The 17,836-nt window shown below is 24.8% G+C and overlaps 2 protein-coding genes and 1 long non-coding RNA gene across 5 annotated transcripts; 2 read left to right on the top strand and 1 right to left on the bottom strand.

Annotated features, from left to right (window-relative positions):
- Positions 1 to 156: 156 nt before the first annotated feature.
- On the top strand, positions 157 to 2,543 carry LOC126905598 (uncharacterized). Its single transcript, XR_007704046.1, has 2 exons — positions 157 to 266; positions 2,434 to 2,543. It is a non-coding gene; the product is annotated as an uncharacterized LOC126905598 (long non-coding RNA).
- On the bottom strand, positions 2,110 to 11,969 carry LOC126905596 (E3 ubiquitin-protein ligase NRDP1). 3 transcript variants are annotated; one of them, XM_050685454.1, is made up of 6 exons: positions 11,696 to 11,968; positions 7,816 to 7,958; positions 7,144 to 7,300; positions 6,049 to 6,180; positions 2,651 to 2,806; positions 2,110 to 2,596 (listed from the first exon to the last, which is right to left on the bottom strand). In XM_050685454.1, exons 1-6 carry the CDS (start codon positions 11,789 to 11,791, stop codon positions 2,327 to 2,329), a joined length of 954 nt encoding a protein of 317 aa, XP_050541411.1. In that variant the 5' UTR covers positions 11,792 to 11,968; the 3' UTR covers positions 2,110 to 2,326. The 3 variants fall into 3 exon arrangements, with proteins under 3 accessions (XP_050541411.1, XP_050541413.1, XP_050541412.1); XM_050685456.1 differs by lacking the exon at positions 7,816 to 7,958 and having other exon boundaries at positions 11,696 to 11,969; XM_050685455.1 differs by lacking the exons at positions 7,816 to 7,958; positions 11,696 to 11,968 and adding an exon at positions 8,508 to 8,652.
- An 81-nt stretch (positions 11,970 to 12,050) lies between these two features.
- Positions 12,051 to 14,964, top strand: LOC126905595 (telomere length and silencing protein 1 homolog). Its single transcript, XM_050685452.1, has 7 exons — positions 12,051 to 12,267; positions 12,528 to 12,617; positions 12,724 to 12,838; positions 13,032 to 13,180; positions 13,440 to 13,661; positions 13,727 to 13,860; positions 14,636 to 14,964. Exons 1-7 carry the CDS (start codon positions 12,188 to 12,190, stop codon positions 14,800 to 14,802), a joined length of 957 nt encoding a protein of 318 aa, XP_050541409.1. The 5' UTR covers positions 12,051 to 12,187; the 3' UTR covers positions 14,803 to 14,964.
- The last annotated feature ends 2,872 nt before the right edge of the window (positions 14,965 to 17,836 follow it).

Raw genomic sequence — 17,836 nt, forward strand, 5'->3', positions numbered from 1 at the left:
ACATATATTAATTTTGATAACTGGAAATTTCAAGTATCATAGATTATGATAACAGCTATCAGAGTATGATGATTTTTAATATTCGATGATAACAAAATCTGCTGATCTTATTACAGCAATTGAAAGCACTCATTGACGTAGCTAGAATTTCATTTTGTGAAATGAAATGACTATGTCGGGACATGCGTTACGACAGTCTAGTTTCAAGGCCATAGACGACGGGATAATTACACATGGCGCATGGAGTGTTACAAACAAACATACAGGTGAAACTAATAAAAGCGTGTTAAATGAGTATTGCTGCCAATAGGAGGCATGCCCTCTGACCCCCCTCGTTTCTCTTCTGGAAACACTGGTTCATTAACCAAATACGTCCATTTTGATCCAAAAAGAATACTAACAATTTGTAACAACTATATTTTTAAATAGGTAGTTTTCAAGAGCCGCAGAAATTTTAAAGCGGAGGTAAAGTTTTTTTTTGTGATATTTGATTTTACTTTTCTGAAGGCCTGTTATAGACCCAACAAGGTGGGCAAGAAGGAATTCGTTAATGAATTTATTAATGAATTAGCTCATTAATAAAATTAAAGAATTATGTATGTATAAAGTCATATATTCTTATATAGTGTTTTTAAATAAGGAATAAAATACAATAAGCTTCCTCAAAAATGTTCTTCTAGTAGACGCCTATAGACGTCGCAAAAAATAAAAAATTATTTAGTAGTTTTATGTATTATTTATAAAATTAAGGTCATATTTATAGTTGATTCTTATGAATAAGTTTTGCTTAAAACTATTTTTAAGCATGTTATTTAATTAGTTTGAGTACAGCTAAACATAAGAATTAACTGTAAATAGAGTCTTAAGTTTCTATAAATTCAATAAATAAAAACCAACACATAACATTTATAATTTTATTTTATAAAGTTCATTTTTTTAATTGTACCTAAAAAAAAAAAAATTTATACATGATTATGAAATATAACCAAGCAAAAAGTCAAGGTGGCAATTGCCCTAATTTGCACTATCTATTTGTATCTAAGCAAGTTTTGCACAAGTGTTTTCATTTGTTATTTATTATTATTTTTTTTTTGTAATAATGACTAACAAACATTTTGATTCTTACTTCAGTTACTTAATTAAAGTTATGCACTACTTTTCTTTGGCTAAGAAAACAACTTTTTTTAAAATATATTCTGCAATATTAAAGACTACATTTTGAAAAACTCATTATTTACATGCACACAGTAAATGTCATTAAATAACTTTTAAGATTAGTTAAGGCGTTTTTGTTTTAGAAAAATTCAAAGTTTAAAGACTTTTTGTATTATTTATATTTTAATTAACTTACCTGGGCTTAAACCTCAAACACTTAGATTTTTAGTTATTGAAATACATTTTAAGTATTTATCTATAGATCCCATTTCAGTTTAGTAATTTAATAATGTATTATGAAGAATATGAAGTCAAATTTTAAAATATAACGTTTTAGTATTTATTTGATATTACAATATTTCTTTAAAGAATTGAAAACACAATTTAAAATACTATCAAACATATTATTAACTTAACAAGCAAATAAAATTTAAAAAAGTTACATTTTATTTACTTAATAATAATTGGGATTTTAAAAATAACATTTTTACAAATAGCTAATTAATAACACGACGACATCTATTTTTTTGATCTCTTTGATACCCATTTTTACATGGAATTTTGTTATCAATGTGAGGCACTTGTATGATACTTGAATTCATATGTGGAATATTAAAATCTTCAAATTCAATAATTGATATATTTTCAGAAATTGATGTAAAATTCATTGTTTTAAAACTATAATTCTCATTTATTGACAATGAAATTGAAAATGTTATTAAAGTGCTACAAATTACAAATACACAATAATTTTTAGGCTTAAACAATAAAAAAATCATTGATCTTAAATTCATAACAATTAAGAAAATAAATAACAGAACCATTTGCTATTAAAAATTATTATATCTTCTAAAATACTATAGTATCATAGATTTACTTTTATTATCAACACAAACAATTATCATAATAAAACATACTTTAACCTTTGAACATATTAATTTATACACATTAATATCAAGTCCATTTAAAACTTTGATTAATTAATTAAATTGTATTGAATTATAAAAATTTAAAATATTTTACAAGAAAGTTATCTCAAAAATCATTCAAATGTAACTAAGAATTTATTTAGTTTAAAAATTTTATCAAAATAAATTATTAGAAAATTGACTGAAAAAAATATTATTTGAGATCTAAATAAAAGAAAGTTATAATAAAATTATGGAAAATTCTATTCAATTCCATGAGCAAAAATCATTATAAGCCCTGGTTCAGCCATCATATCATCTGTGACCATAGTATTGTCACAAGGTAATACAATGACAGCTTGTTTTCCAGGTATCCTCTTACAATTGTAGTTATCATAATGTCTTCTATTATGTTGACGAGTTTCTAAAGAAGATAAACCAGAAGGCCAATTGCGTTCATGGCAATTTTTGACAAGATCCTCTAAAATATGAGATGGACATCCACTTTCAATTAATGCTTGTTTTATAGTATTCTTAAAATAAAATTTAATTAAATTTTGAACAAACTAATTGAATTTATAATTTACTTGAAGATATTCATCTGGTGTAGAAATCATACCACCCCATCGAGTAACTCTAGCTCGTGGTAAAGAATTTGACCAACGTTCAATTTCATCTCTTTCAAGCTCATCCGCAACTGCTCTAACGCTTGGATTACATACACGCAATGCACGTACATATCCCTAATAAAAATAAATTTTCAGTCAAAAATTTTACATTTAGGGAAAAGAAAAGTAAATAATATATATTATGACCCAAAACCCTAGAACAATTTAAAAAAAATTTAGTAATTACATACATATTAGTAGATCATCAATGTATATAGATATATTATAGATCATCACTATCACTATACCCTATATCCCAACTATTTGAGATTGGCTCTGCCTTGACAATTTGACAGAATTTACACCTTAAAGAATCAGTTCTTTGTTTAAATGACATATAAACATTATATTACATTAAATTGTATGCATTAATGTACTTAAATATTTTATTATTTATTGTTATATTTTCAACTATTATTATAACTAGAATATTTTTTTTAAGGGGACATTTTCAACTTTTCTCATCAAAAAAATGTATCAATAAAAATAGTTCTTATAGTTCCAGCCAATTATCCCAATGACTACTTGGTTCAATTTTTTTAACTGAGAAGTTAAAACGCTTTATTCTGCAGATTACAGTATCTCATAAAAATATTTTTTTATTAAAATCTAGAAAAATTTTCTTTGTTCTGTCACCCTGTTTATTCACCCTATTATATATTATAAATTCACTATGAAGCGTGATTAATTTTCATTGATATTAGAAAATATTTAAATAATATTTGATTAATATGTATTACTTATAATAAAAATATACTAATACATTTTAAAATAGAACTGCAACTAGAAACTGTTCATCTCAGAAAAATATTATGAAAACATGCGATAGCACTTGAGCACCATTATAACTTTATCACACATTATCTGCTGATAATAGTTTGGTGATAATAACAACGTGTTAGTGAAATATTACAATATTAGATAAAGTAAATTTAAAATACAACAGTAGAAAACTCGTTAGCTACAGAATAAAACGTAACTTTACAATAGTTTAATAAAATAACACATTATGTCATCTAAAAAATCAATTAAACTAGGTTTTGATTTTTCTTCAGCACCAGATTTGATTGCATGTATTCAACAATTAACTGATTGGGGTTATACATTTGCATGTGTTCCACTAATTAATACTAAATTGAAACCTGAAGCAAGTAATCATCCAGTTTTAGATAGATCACAACTAGTATCGAGAGCAGATATAATTTTACAAGGAGAGACATGGAATCGAATTGTTATAAAATTATCAGATGAAATAGATCTAGAATCAACAGACAAATTTGTGAGAGAACAAAATGCTCAAATATTTAAACAAGAAGTATCATATGCATCATATTTAAATGTTTCCGGAATTATGTTTAATCTTCCTCTTAATACTTGTATACCAAATTTAGCGCGTTTAGTAAATGTTGCACTACATAATCATAATTTTATAAATTTATTTGTACGAGTTCCAATCTCAAATAATTCAGTTAATACATGGAAGTTATGGTCTTCATTCAGTGCTGCATGTGATTATCACAAGTCTGTATATTTATCATTAGAACTAAGTACTGATTTGCCAGATGAACACGAACTAGATCGTTGGTTGGGTGAGCCTATAAAATCAGTAATACTAAATACTTCTATATTTTTAACAAATAATGCTGGATATCCTGTACTGTCTCGCCCACATCAACAATTCATCAATAAATTATTTGATCTAGATGCTTGTGTTTTTATTAGTGGAGATTCTAGTCAAAATATGCGTCCATATTTTGATTATCTGACATTTATACATGAAAATGATACATCTGAAAGACTATATAGCTACTCATATGGTTATGAAAATTTATTGCAAGTTCCTTTACAACCTTTAATAAATGATTTGGACAACAATGTGTATGCTGTATTTGAACAAGATCCAATTAAGTATCAACAATATGAAAAAGCTATAACTCAAGCATTACTTGACAAATGTTCAAGTAATGACGAAATTCTTAAAATATGCGTGGTTGGAGCAGGAAGGGGTCCCTTAGTGAGTGCTAGTTTGAAAGCATCTGAAAATTCAAAAGTACAAGTCAAGGTATATGCTGTTGAAAAAAATGAAAATGCGTTGCACGTATTAAACTACAATAATGATAATTATTGGCATAATATGGTAACTATTATTGGTGCTGATATGAGAAAATGGAATTTCGATGATAAATTTGACATTTTAATATCGGAACTTTTAGGTTCATTTGGTGATAATGAATTATCTCCAGAGTGTTTAGATGGTGCTCAACACCTTTTAAAAGATAATGGAATTTGTATACCTTCATCTTACACATCTTACCTAAGTCCTCTTCAATCTCAAACTTTATTTAGTAATATGAAAATGTTTAAGAATGTGACTTCATTAGATAACAGACATAATAATGCAGAACAATTGTATGTAGTAAATATGCGAAATGTATATATTATAGCTCCTGCTAAACCTGTTTTTACTTTCAAACATCCTAGAAATGATTTAGCAATATCTAATGATAGATATATTTCATTATTATTTGATATTAAACAAGATTGTGTTTTACATGGGTTTGCTGGATACTTTGAAGCAATTTTATATAAGAATATTAAGATTAGTATTGAACCATCAACTTTTAGCACTGGAATGTTTAGTTGGTACCCAGCTTATATACCTATTAAAAATAGTGTTGTTTTAAAAAATAATGAACAATTACAAGTACACTTCTGGCGACTCAGTGACTCATCAAAAGTCTGGTATGAATGGAGTGTATCAGAACCTTATGCTGTCCCAGTTCATAATCCAAATGCACGTTCCTACTCAATGCAATTGCATTGATAATTTTACTCAGATTATATTAATTATTGTTAACTTTTTTTATGATGAAAATTTCAATTACTTTGTTACTAAAAATTGTTAGTAACAGTGAACAAAAATTTTCTTATCAAATAAGGATAACTTAAAAATAACATTCATTTTATTCAATCATATATCTAAATATTTTTTAAAAACTTAAAAGAAATTTTCCATTTAAGAAAATGATATATATATATATATAATAAATATAAATATTATACATGTAATATATTGCAGGATTAAAATTATTTTAAAACTTAGTTTAATTATTAAAATAAACTAAAAATAAAAAGATTTCTTTTTTTTGTGAATTACTACGAAAATGATTACCAATGAAAAGGAGAAAAATAATTAAATAAAGAGTTTATTGTCAAATTGCATAGAAAAAAAAATTTAAAGAAAAAGAATTTATTGAATATTAAAACTTTCTTATATATATATAAAAAAAATGTTTTTACATTTAATCATATTTTACCTTCAACACCCGCATTTCATCTTTAACGCTGCTCATTTCATAAATATATTTAGCCATTTCATTTTGCATATCATTTATTTTTTGTTGTTGTTTCTGTACAAATTCTCTTAATTCTTTAACACAGTTATGATCCTAAATATAAATAAATAAAAAAATCATTTTATTTATATTAATCAATTTTTTAATATTTTGGCTTTTAATTTTATATAAACATGTATAACACAGAAATATATACTATAAAATTTTAATCAAGTATGCTATACGTAAATTAAATATGTTAAAGTAATTAATAAAACAACAAAAATATTTATTAATTTTACAAGAATAATTTTTTATTCTAAATTTGAAAAATATTTCTTTCTATCAGACAATTTTTTTTACACTTTAGCAGCCTATAAAAGCTATAAAGCCTTCATTTAAAAAGGATATTTTTTAACTATGGGTACTTTAGGATAATCAAAGCAATTCTTTGATAAAAATTTGGAACACATATTTTGTGTTAAATAAAATGTATGAGGTTTTTTTTTAATAGTAAATAAGATTTGAATTTTTAATATAACTTTATTCGATTATTTGGTAAAAAATCTATATAGTTTCAAAATTTTGAGTTCATATACATGTATAATACATAAGGAATTACAAATATAGGTATTTAATTGTTTTTTTATGACATCATTATTCACAAAAACAGCATTTAATGTCAATTATAATAATTATATCTAATTAATGGATAAAGTTAAAAATTTAAATGTTATTTACTATTAAAATAAAACATGAAACTCAAAATAAATGTTCCCATTTGTAAAAACAAAGTTGATGCTCTTGCAAGGCATAAGGGATGAACATAAACAATATTACATAATTAATAATTCAAGAATAATATATAACTTAAGGTAACCAAAAAAAAATATTTCTAAATTATTTGTATTTTGTTAGTAACTCAATGTTATTTGATAAAAAAAATCACCTTGTATTTTTATAATTTTGGAAAATGTAATTGAATTTAATATCTTCAATGAAAAAAAACAGCTTTGTAAAAATACAATAAAAAAACATAATTTGTTAGCTGTTTTTAAATTTAACACAAATACATACCTTATGTTCATCTTTTGGTATTATCATACCACAGCCTTGTTCACATGGAAATGGTCTTTTTGGATTAAATTCACACTCTGATAAGTGAGACTCTAATGTATCTAATTTAACAACACTTTGACAGCCATAACTAGAGTTTTCACAAATAATGTAAAGTCTAAAACAAATAAAATATAGGATATTAATATTTTTATACCTAGGTGCAGTATGATGTTAGTAATGCTGAAGAATTTCTAGTAATAAATAGTAGTACCCACTCTTCATCTCTAGTCATTACTTTAAATTGTTTATAACTTCTGAAATACTGGTCCAAAAGTTGTTATCAAACTTTTTTTCAATTACTTCATTATCTATTTTATAAGCTACTTAATTATACATTTTCCCATTTCAAATATTAAAGTTGACAACCTTATAAACTATAAGGGATGAACATAAAAAATACTTTATAACTGATAAACTGGGAAAAATTTGTAACTAAAAGAAACCAATAAAAAAATAATTGTTAATATTATTTTTATTTTGTGATTAATTAAGAGGTCAATGATAAAATAATCAATCTATAGTTATAGATTCATTGAAAAATACATAAAAAGAAAGCGAATATTTATAGATTATAGCAAGGTATATATAATAATATAATATAATAAAATTTAATAAAGATTAGTCACTGACCTATTTAATAAATTTTTTAATATCCTCGGCACAGGTCTTAATTGAAGAACATTGACTGATAGTCTATCTACTGGACATGTTGATTGTCTAAGAAGCCATTCTAGTATACACCCTTTACAAAATGCATGCTCACATGCTGGAGCCTATAAAAACATAAAAGAATAGTAAATATTTTAGTAATATTAACATTCAATCTAAGAATGTTTAAATTATTTATTAATAATTAATAAATAACCAGTTTTAGGCTCTTTTTTTAATCGAAATAATCTTTTCTTAAAAAAAAAGATATCAAAAATATATAACCCAAAGAGATACTTTATTACATTAAAGACACGGGACTCTTAAAATATGTATAGGAATGGCCTAGTATGATCGGATTATCATAAACCACTCGATTACTCTCAAAATAAATACAATATTAAAAATAAAAATTTTACTTTTTTTTAGTTACGTAAATTTCTTGATTTATCAGTTAATAATTCCTTTTAGAATTATCCCATGTAACTTAATGGGGTATAAACTTCATTTTTTTTAATGACAACATACATATTTAACTAGCTTATAAAATATATCATGATATAATTTAAAAAATTAATCTCATTTTACTTAGGTGGGGTGAAGAGTACAGGCGGGAAATAACTAAAAATAGCATAATAATAAAAATAAAAATAGCAGCTACCGCTAGTCATTACTTTAAATTATTAATAACTTCTGAAATGCTGATCCAAAAGTTGTTATTGACCAGTCGTTTTATATTTTGTAAGCTAGGAGTCATCCTTAACTAATGGGTAGAAACATATGTTTATTTTTTGCGATTGCAGTACCTGGTTTGACCCTATGGTGCCAACAAGATTTTTCTTGTGATTTTCTCGTTAGTGGTGTCTATTTTCAGGTACAAGCCAATCATAATACCTGCACCATCCATTATTGGCTTAGTCAAGAATCATATATGACACTATAACACGTGAAAAAACCTTTGTAACAATTTAAATTCGAGAAAGAGAAGGATATAAAAGTGATTTATTTTATAAGGTAGTTAAAATGTATGTTGACATTTTAAAAGTAAAATTAATACCCCTTTATGTTATAAGAGGGATGTCTTCTGTCCCTGTGGATAGGGGATAAGAATACTTCAATGGCCCCTCTACCAGTCATAAGAGATGACTAATGACATTGTGTCAGGTTGACAGACAGCATAAAATTTTGTCAAAAAGTATGAGGATATGATAGAGTATATGGAAAGTATGGTTTTGGTGGGAAAATGACGCTGGAAAAAGAATCCTGAATTTGCAACATCGTATAATCTTTTTGTGGTTAATACTTATTTAAAAAGAGTTTTCCCTCTTATATAAGTTATATTATATAACTTATAAGAGTGGGAATAATAGACCACAGATTGATTATTTTATGTGGAAGAGAGAGAGCATAAAGCGAGTAAAATATTGTAAATTTATCCCAGACGAGAGTGTAACTTCACAACATAGACTGATGGTAATGGAGTTGTGGTATAGTAGAAAAAAAAAATACAAAAACAAAAAGAATACAAGAGGAATATCTAGGATCCAGTGGTGGAAATTAAAAGAGGAAAATGAAAAAGAGTTTTTAAATACAATAAAAGGAAGAACGGTGTGGAATATATTTGCTAGTTGTGTAAAGAATACTGTAAAAGAGATTGTTAAAGTAGGAGTAGAATGCCAGGAAACAAGAAAACCTGGTGGTGAGGTGAAGACATTCAAAAAGGAATAAATAGTAAGAAAAAGCAGTTCAAAGTATAGTAGAGGGGCAAAAAGAGAGAAGATGGATGGAGTACAAACAATAGTGAAAAGAAGCCAAGTGTGCAATAAGTAAGACTAAGTTTAAAAGACATGATAAGTTGTGTGATAGGCTAGGAACAAAAGAAGATGAAAAAGAAGTCTATAGACTTGCAAAAGCAAGAGAAGAAAGGTCTAAAGACTATCACTAGGTAAGGTGTATAAGAAATGTCGATAAGAGGTGCTATTGAGTGATGATGTGAAAAAAGGTGCAAAAATTATTTTGAAAAATTACTGAATGAGGAGTATCAAAAAGAGATATTAGAGGATATTTTGTGGAACAAGGGACTGTACATTTATTTAGTGAGTAAAAGGTATTGGAAACTATGGCATCAATGAAAAATAATAAAGCAGATGGACCAGATGAAGTGCTAGTAGAAGTATGAAAAATTTTAAAGTGTTGGCAAAAGGTGTTTGAAGGATCTTTTTAATAAAATCTTATAAGAAGGGAAAATACCAAAAGAGTGGAGAAATAGTATACTAGTGTCGATATTTAAAGGTAAAGGAGACATACAGAAGTGTGGAAATTATAGAGATATAAAGCTTATGAGTCATAGTATGAAGATTTGGGAAATGGCAATATATAAGAGAATAAGAAATGAGACATCGGTAACTAAAAACCAGTTTGAATTAATGCCTGGTAAGTCAACAATTAAGCCATTATTTTGTTTGGGACAACTAATACAAAAGTATAGAGAAAAGAAGAGCTGTGTATGGTATTTATAGATTTGGAAAAAGCATATGATAGAGTACCGAGAGAGATTTTAAAGTAGGCATTAATAAGAAAAGGAGTCCTGAAAAAATACAATTATATAATAGAGGATATGTATGGCAACACTTATGGGAGAAAAGTAAAAAGTATGGGAGAACAGAAGGTTTTATGGTAAGAGTAGGAGTGCAACAAAGTTCTGCTTTAAGACTTTACTTATTTTCTTGATGGATGAAATTACTAGAGAAATACGAGGAGATGTACCGTAGTGCATGTTTTATGCTAAATATAGTGTTAATAGGAGAAATAGGAAGAAAATTAATCAAAAACTAGAGGTATAGAGATCAGCTCTTGAAGAAAAGGATTTAAGAATAAGTAGGTGTAAGACAGAGTATAGAAGTATGAGTTAATAATAATATATTATGAATAATAAAAATTAAAAAAATTAATAACAGCTATGCCTTGAGTATATAATAATTATTTAATAACTACTAGTTGAACTTACGTCATCATCAGGTAAAACGTATAGAAAAAATTCTAAGATACTAATTAAAGTAGATCCTCAAAAAATTAAATACTTATGCAAGTTTAAAATATTTATTGAGATTTTAGATTACTGATTATGAAATAAATATAAATATATATAATCATGGTATAATAAAATGTAATAAATAAATAAAGTAGATAGAACATTAGATAATTTTAACATGTATTTGTTTATCATACCAAATTAATTTCTGTTAAGAAACTATGCAGGATAGATTTTTGTCTTCAGTAAAATGTTTGATTATTTCAAGCAGCCAACGACTGTTTTGTTTATTGTGAAAAAATAATTTAATTTATCTACATGATAATAACAATATACTGGTATTGTGGGTAAACTTTAGTAGAACAGAGTTAATTTGTAATTTATCTTATGGATAATAATTGTGTAATGAGTCAAATAAATGAATATTTTTCTGTATGTAAATCAAATGTAAATTGAAACTGTTCTGTTTGAGTCAATTATGCGAATGAGTCAATAAACTATAAATCCAATAAACTCGACTACTGTATTATATTCTTTGTTGCCCAATTACCAAAGCATAATGTAAATGAATGATGTTTACAATGCTCATTAAATACACACATTAGGTAATGTAAACTTTTTACAAATTATAGATACTATACCTTAAATTATACTCAAATTAAATATTGATGTCTGAATACTACAAATGTAATATATTAATATTTCATACACTTATATGCATTATTATCTTTTAATTTGCAATTTTAATAAATTAATAAATTAAATTAATTTTACATAAACTAGTTACCACTCGATATAGTTAAATACTAAATTTAAAAACTAATTTTTTACCTGAACAGGGTCTTGCAACACTCCAGTACAAATCGGACAAAGTAGTTCTTCATCTACTTCGCCAACAAATCGATTGATGTCAAATCCCATGGTCATAAAAATGAAGGTTTTTATAAATTAGTTGATAGATCTATTCAAATAGTACCAATAAAAAGGCAACAGGTTACAACATTAATGATAAAAAATAAAATGTTATAAAGTGCAATAATTAAGTACGAGAGTTATTACAACCAAATTTTATTCCAACTTTCAACTGTTAAACTGTTATTATCTAAAGGTTCTAATTATAAAATCATATAATATTGTTTAAAATACACAGTAAATATTTATCATAACTAAAAATATTGATAACATGAGACTTGCTCACGAAGGATGATAGTCGTATTTAAAAATGTCAAATTAGTTTTGGTACACTTATTATAAGATTTAAACTGAAAATAAATTAATTTTTGTAAATATTTTTAAAAATTAGTTAGAAAAATAATTTATGGAATGGGTGATAAATCATTCAACGAAAATCTGGAAAATGTTATTCAACATAGCGATTCAAAAGTCAATGATAATTCGAATTTGTTAGTACTATTTTTTTTTTTTTGAAAATTCTTATGAAAAATATTCAAATACAAATTGGTTTATAGAGAATACTCCTTTAATTATTTCATTAAGTAACAATTTTTATATAAATATGTACTGAATAAAATATTATTTATTTTTATTAACTTATATTATGTATCCAATTTATTAAAAAAATACTTTTATTATTATATTATTTATTTTTAATAATTACAGTATAAAACATAAAAAATCTTATGTTGCATTATTTCATTCTTAGATCTACTATATTTAAAAAGAAATTCAAAGATCGATCACTAAGAAAAAAAGTATCTTCAGATGAAGAAGAAGGTGAAGAAGACACGTTATTGTAATTATCAAATATTTGTAGTTCTCTATATTATTATATTTCTTTTATGTAATAAATTTTATATAACTTAAACTTTTTTATACATAATTTTTTTTTATTTAAATAGAAGCAAACTTGAAGAAATGAAAACTATACAAAAACTAAGAGATCGTCCTAATGGTATTAATATAGTAAGCCTTGCATTAGGAGAAAAACTTTCCCAAGAAGAAGAAAAACTAATGGTATTTATTAATGATAATAATCTAAATAAATAAGAGTTTATTTTAAGAGAAAGATATATTATTTTAATGTCAAAATGACATTAAAATCTCTGACTGTATCAATAAATTTTATAAAAAATTTGAAATATTAATTTTTGAATCATTTAAATTATTTAGAATCAATTATTTAAAAAAATTTCTTCTGTACTTTTAGGTTGATCCATTTAAAGTAAAAACTGGGGGTTTAATTAATATGACAGCTTTGAAAACAGGACAAGTGACTCAAGTGGATGATGCCTATGATGTTGGAATTGGAACTCAATTTTCAGCAGAAACCAATAAAAGAGATGAAGATGAAGAAATGTATTTAGCTTTTTTATCAATTATTTATAATATATATTTTGGTTATATTTAGAAAGCTCAGATGGGAGACATTTTGCTAAGCTAAATATTTCTTTACACACTTGTTTTAATATAACAAATGTTTTTTAAAAAGAAAATTTCAAAGTCAAAATAATGTTGCTCCTGAATTAATAAATTTTAAATATGGCTCAGTACTTAATTCTATATAAAAAATAATTATTAATAAAATTAATATATTTAATTGAATTTGTATTTTTAGGATGAAATACATTGATGAACAAGTTGCATTGAGAACTGGAAGAGTTAAAAATAAAGATGATGATGACACTAATACTTTAAATAAATCTAATTATTGTCCTCCTGAATTAGCAGCTTTACAAGCTGTTCCAATACACTTAAGAAGTTCAACTACCCATCGTTCTGAAGAAATGTTATCTAATCAAATGCTCAGTGGTATACCTGAAGTTGATCTTGGAATTGAGTAAGAATATTTGCCTTTCAAAAATTTACTTTTATTTTTATTTTAATCTGTTATTGAAATTTTAGGGCTAAGATAAAAAATATTGAAGCTACAGAAGAGGCTAAAATGAAACTTATTAGAGATCGTCACAATAAAAATGATGGGCCATCACAATTTGTACCTACTAATATGGCAGTAAATTTTATTCAACACAATAGATGTAACTACCAAACTCCTTTAATTAACATTTCTTTGTATAAATGATTTAGATAAATTATATATATAAAGATTAATTTTATTAATTTTAAATATGGTAGATTAGTTAGATTTATCATATAGATCAACTTATAAATCAAAATTCTTAAAAATATAATGAACTGGTAAATTTTTTCATTAACCAAAAAAATGATTTTTACTATTTATTAAGTATCAATAAAAAAAAAAAAGAAACTAGATTTTAATAATAGAAATAGTACTACTAGTACACACAATAATGTTTTTAAAATACATTTAGTATACAATTATATTTTATGCTAAAATAACCAATCTAAAATAAAGAAAATAAGACATTGGATTTTAATTGTAGTTCAGAAACTTCATTTCAAATAACTAAGAAAATATGTATTAAATTATTATTCTGCATTACTAATATAGCTATGGAGATAATATTTGTTATGAAATAAAATTAGACCCCTAAATATACTAAAATGGACTTCTTAGGGAGATAAAATTGTCTTAGAGTAAAAATTAATAATGAAATCAATTACATTTTTGTATATTTTCGTCAGGGTTCCTAAAGAAAATTTTCAAAATTTATAATTTATTAATGGTCATTAAGTATCAGATTCTAAAAGATCTTTTTTTTCTGATACCACTTAAATTATATTAATAGAATAATTTTGTTGCAATTTTTAGAGAATTCTTGCTTTAAGCTGACAATATGTTATGTATTTATTTTAGTTATTTTTACTATTAAACTAACTTTTTGATTTTAGTTAATTTGGACAATGTTATACAAACAGGAAAAAAAAATAATATACCATCATCAGAAAAACATATTCAAGTAAACTCGAACGATAATGTTGATAAAAGGAAAAAAAGAGATAATGCTACAGATGATTTTCATTATGAAAGATTTAAAAAACAATTTCGAAAATATTAAAGATTTTAGAATGTAATACTTTTAATAAAAAAATAACAATAATTGGTTTATTTTAAAATTAGTATTGTCATATGATTTTGTTAAAAAAAAAGTATTACACAAAATTAATTTGTCATTAAACTTATATATTAGTAAACATTTCTATTATTGTAATAAATTTCATGTCTTTTGTTTATATAAAATCAAGTTTATAAAATTTTATACTATATATTGTTTTATATAAACAAAAATGTATTACAGAAAAGTTTTTCATTTATGATCATAGGACATCTAGGACATTTTGCCACTGAACTATTGATATATATATATTTATTACTGATAAGTTTTCGAAAAATTATAATTTATTTGAGCCTAACATTTTATTTAAAAGACCTTAAATTTCAGTATAATGATAAAAAATAAATTATTTTTATTATGACAAAAATTGTTTAAATTTGATTTGTACTTAATTTAATTATTCTATTATTAGGCTTCGGCTAGCTGAGGCTCCGCTCCAGACCTGAGGATCTACGAAACTCACACGCCTTAGACTCGTAAGACTATTTGGGCTGTCCTCATAAGTGGGCTACTGATCTCGGTTTAAGTACACGCCTACGACGTGCATGAAAAGTGTTTTACAGAAAAAATATTACATCAGAATTAATGTAACAAAAATATATTAAAAATTTAATTATTAAATACAGGAAAATTTAAAAAGAGAAAAATATTTAAATGTATTAGGTATAACGTTGACGTTTGTTACTGAGGTACTCACTTGGGGTGTTTTCATTGAAATTATTTTAAAAAGGTATTTAATTTTTTTACTTTGGTAAACATGCTATAGAAATGTTTTTGTTAAAAATCAAAGTGATGGTCAAAGAAAGGTCATTTGAGCTATATTTCTTAGAAATCGACTAAAAAAATATTGATAGCGCTTGTTAAGAGGGACAATCACCCATATGCCCTTTAAATACACCTCTGGTATACACGATAATTAATAGTCTAATTATATTAATATTATAGAATAATAAAAAAATTCGGCATGTTATTGTTCCTGAGACTATGTAAAAAAAAGTCAATTTTGATAAGTATTGATTAGTGTGATTTGACGTTAGACAGCATAGTTGTTATAAATGGATCCTAATTTTTACGATAAACTCATTAACTTATACATCATATATGTGATAAATAAGATAAAAAAAAAGCTAATATAGTATATTTGAACAGTAAGCTGATTATAAAGCCAAAGTTAAAACAAAATATATTTATAACAATAAAATTAATTGAATATAACAACTCATTTTGTATTATAAACATATTTAAAAGAAATTGACAGAAAGTATCTGTATACTTAATAAACTAAACATAATAAATTAGAATAAATAACATAACATCAATTCAAAAATATAGTTAATAATCTAACCTAATCATTTCATATATGACAACTAACATGTATTAAAAATAAATTAAAAAGAAAAATTGTGTAAAAATTCATTTTCTACAAATTCAGGGTCAAAATATAAATATATGAAAAAAAATGAAAAGAAAACCTCAGAAAAGAAAAACATGCGCGTAAACTTAAAAAAAAGCTCGCTGGCGTCAGCGATCGTTTTTCTCGAAAACGGTCAAATTTTTAAAACGCTCGCGAGCGAGTGTTAAAAGTTTTCCGACCATTGGCAATAATTTTCCCGGGGTCTCGTAACCGAGACTTTCGTTGAAAAAAAAAATTTGAAAATCCGAGCACGCTAAGTAATTTTTCTAGAAAAGCGTTTTTATCCTTGTTCTATTTTATATTAAGATTCATTGCTCTTAAATATTAAAATGGTTAATATTAATTTTTAAATAATGATTAAAAAGTTATATTTAATCATGAATGAAATATACATTTATTAAACTTATTTGATTGTATTCATTAAAACCAAAGCATTAGAGTTGTTATACAATATAAATATTTATTTATAAGATCAAAATAATTATATTGTATAACACTTTAAATGGTAAAAAAATTTTGAATGGTAATATATTACCATTAAAAATTAACAATAATATTGAAATATAGTATTCTGTTATTTTTGAGTATAGATAATTACAATGTGATATAACGAATAGTTATTAATGTATATACTTAGCACTAGAAGTCATTAATTAGCAAGCCCAGTTTTTGTTAATTTTGGACTATTTTAATGAACAAGGCATAAAATCATCAAAAATTTGTACCCTCTTGTTAGCTATTTTTATAATTGTAGAAATTAAACAATTAAGACAACTTTAATTAATTTATTCATTGTTATTTTAAAAATTGTCACTTATAGAGTTATTAGTAGCTTAGTAAAATAATAAGTGTATTCAGTTGTTAGTTAACGATAAAATGTTTTCAGTTATACAAATAAAATTGAAGTGATACAAATAAAAACACTATTTTTTCTTATTGCAATCATTCCATATTTTATTGTAACTGCTGAACAAAAAATAAATTATTAAGCTAATAGTATTATGACAGTATGTATATTGCCAATAAATGTTAGTTCTATAGAATTTAAATAATTAACAAACCCCAATCATTTATTTTAAAATATATTCTCACTTATAAGATGAGATCACTTATTTCAATAGCGCCAAAGTCAAAAATAGTAGATAGGATATAGATTTTTAAAATTTTAAAATCGCTATCCACCCACCATCTCTCAAGAACACCCATTACTTTTTGAATCCGCCACTACACATTGTAATTTATTTTATTAAAAACATTGTATTGGGGTGATCGCCCTCATTGCTCCCCCCGCAGGGACACGTCTGGTGGACGCAACAATGAAGTAAGTAAGTATTTCAAAAACTTAGAAAATTACAAATATTGTTGCATAAAAAATATTTTTAAAATGAAGGAACAATTATTTTACCACCCCCTAAAATTCTATTTTTGTTAAGCCTTTAATGTGTATACAATTTTAAAAAGTAGACTCGACAATATTTCATTTAATATTATTAGTGTTGTTAATTACTATTTTAAATGCTTAGTTTTAAAGACTACGCAATCTTCCATTGAACGACAAGTACG

This window comes from Daktulosphaira vitifoliae, unplaced genomic scaffold, assembly GCF_025091365.1.
Source record: "Daktulosphaira vitifoliae isolate Bord-2020 unplaced genomic scaffold, ASM2509136v1 Scaffold_4, whole genome shotgun sequence".
Classification (NCBI taxonomy): Eukaryota; Metazoa; Arthropoda; class Insecta; order Hemiptera; family Phylloxeridae; genus Daktulosphaira; species Daktulosphaira vitifoliae.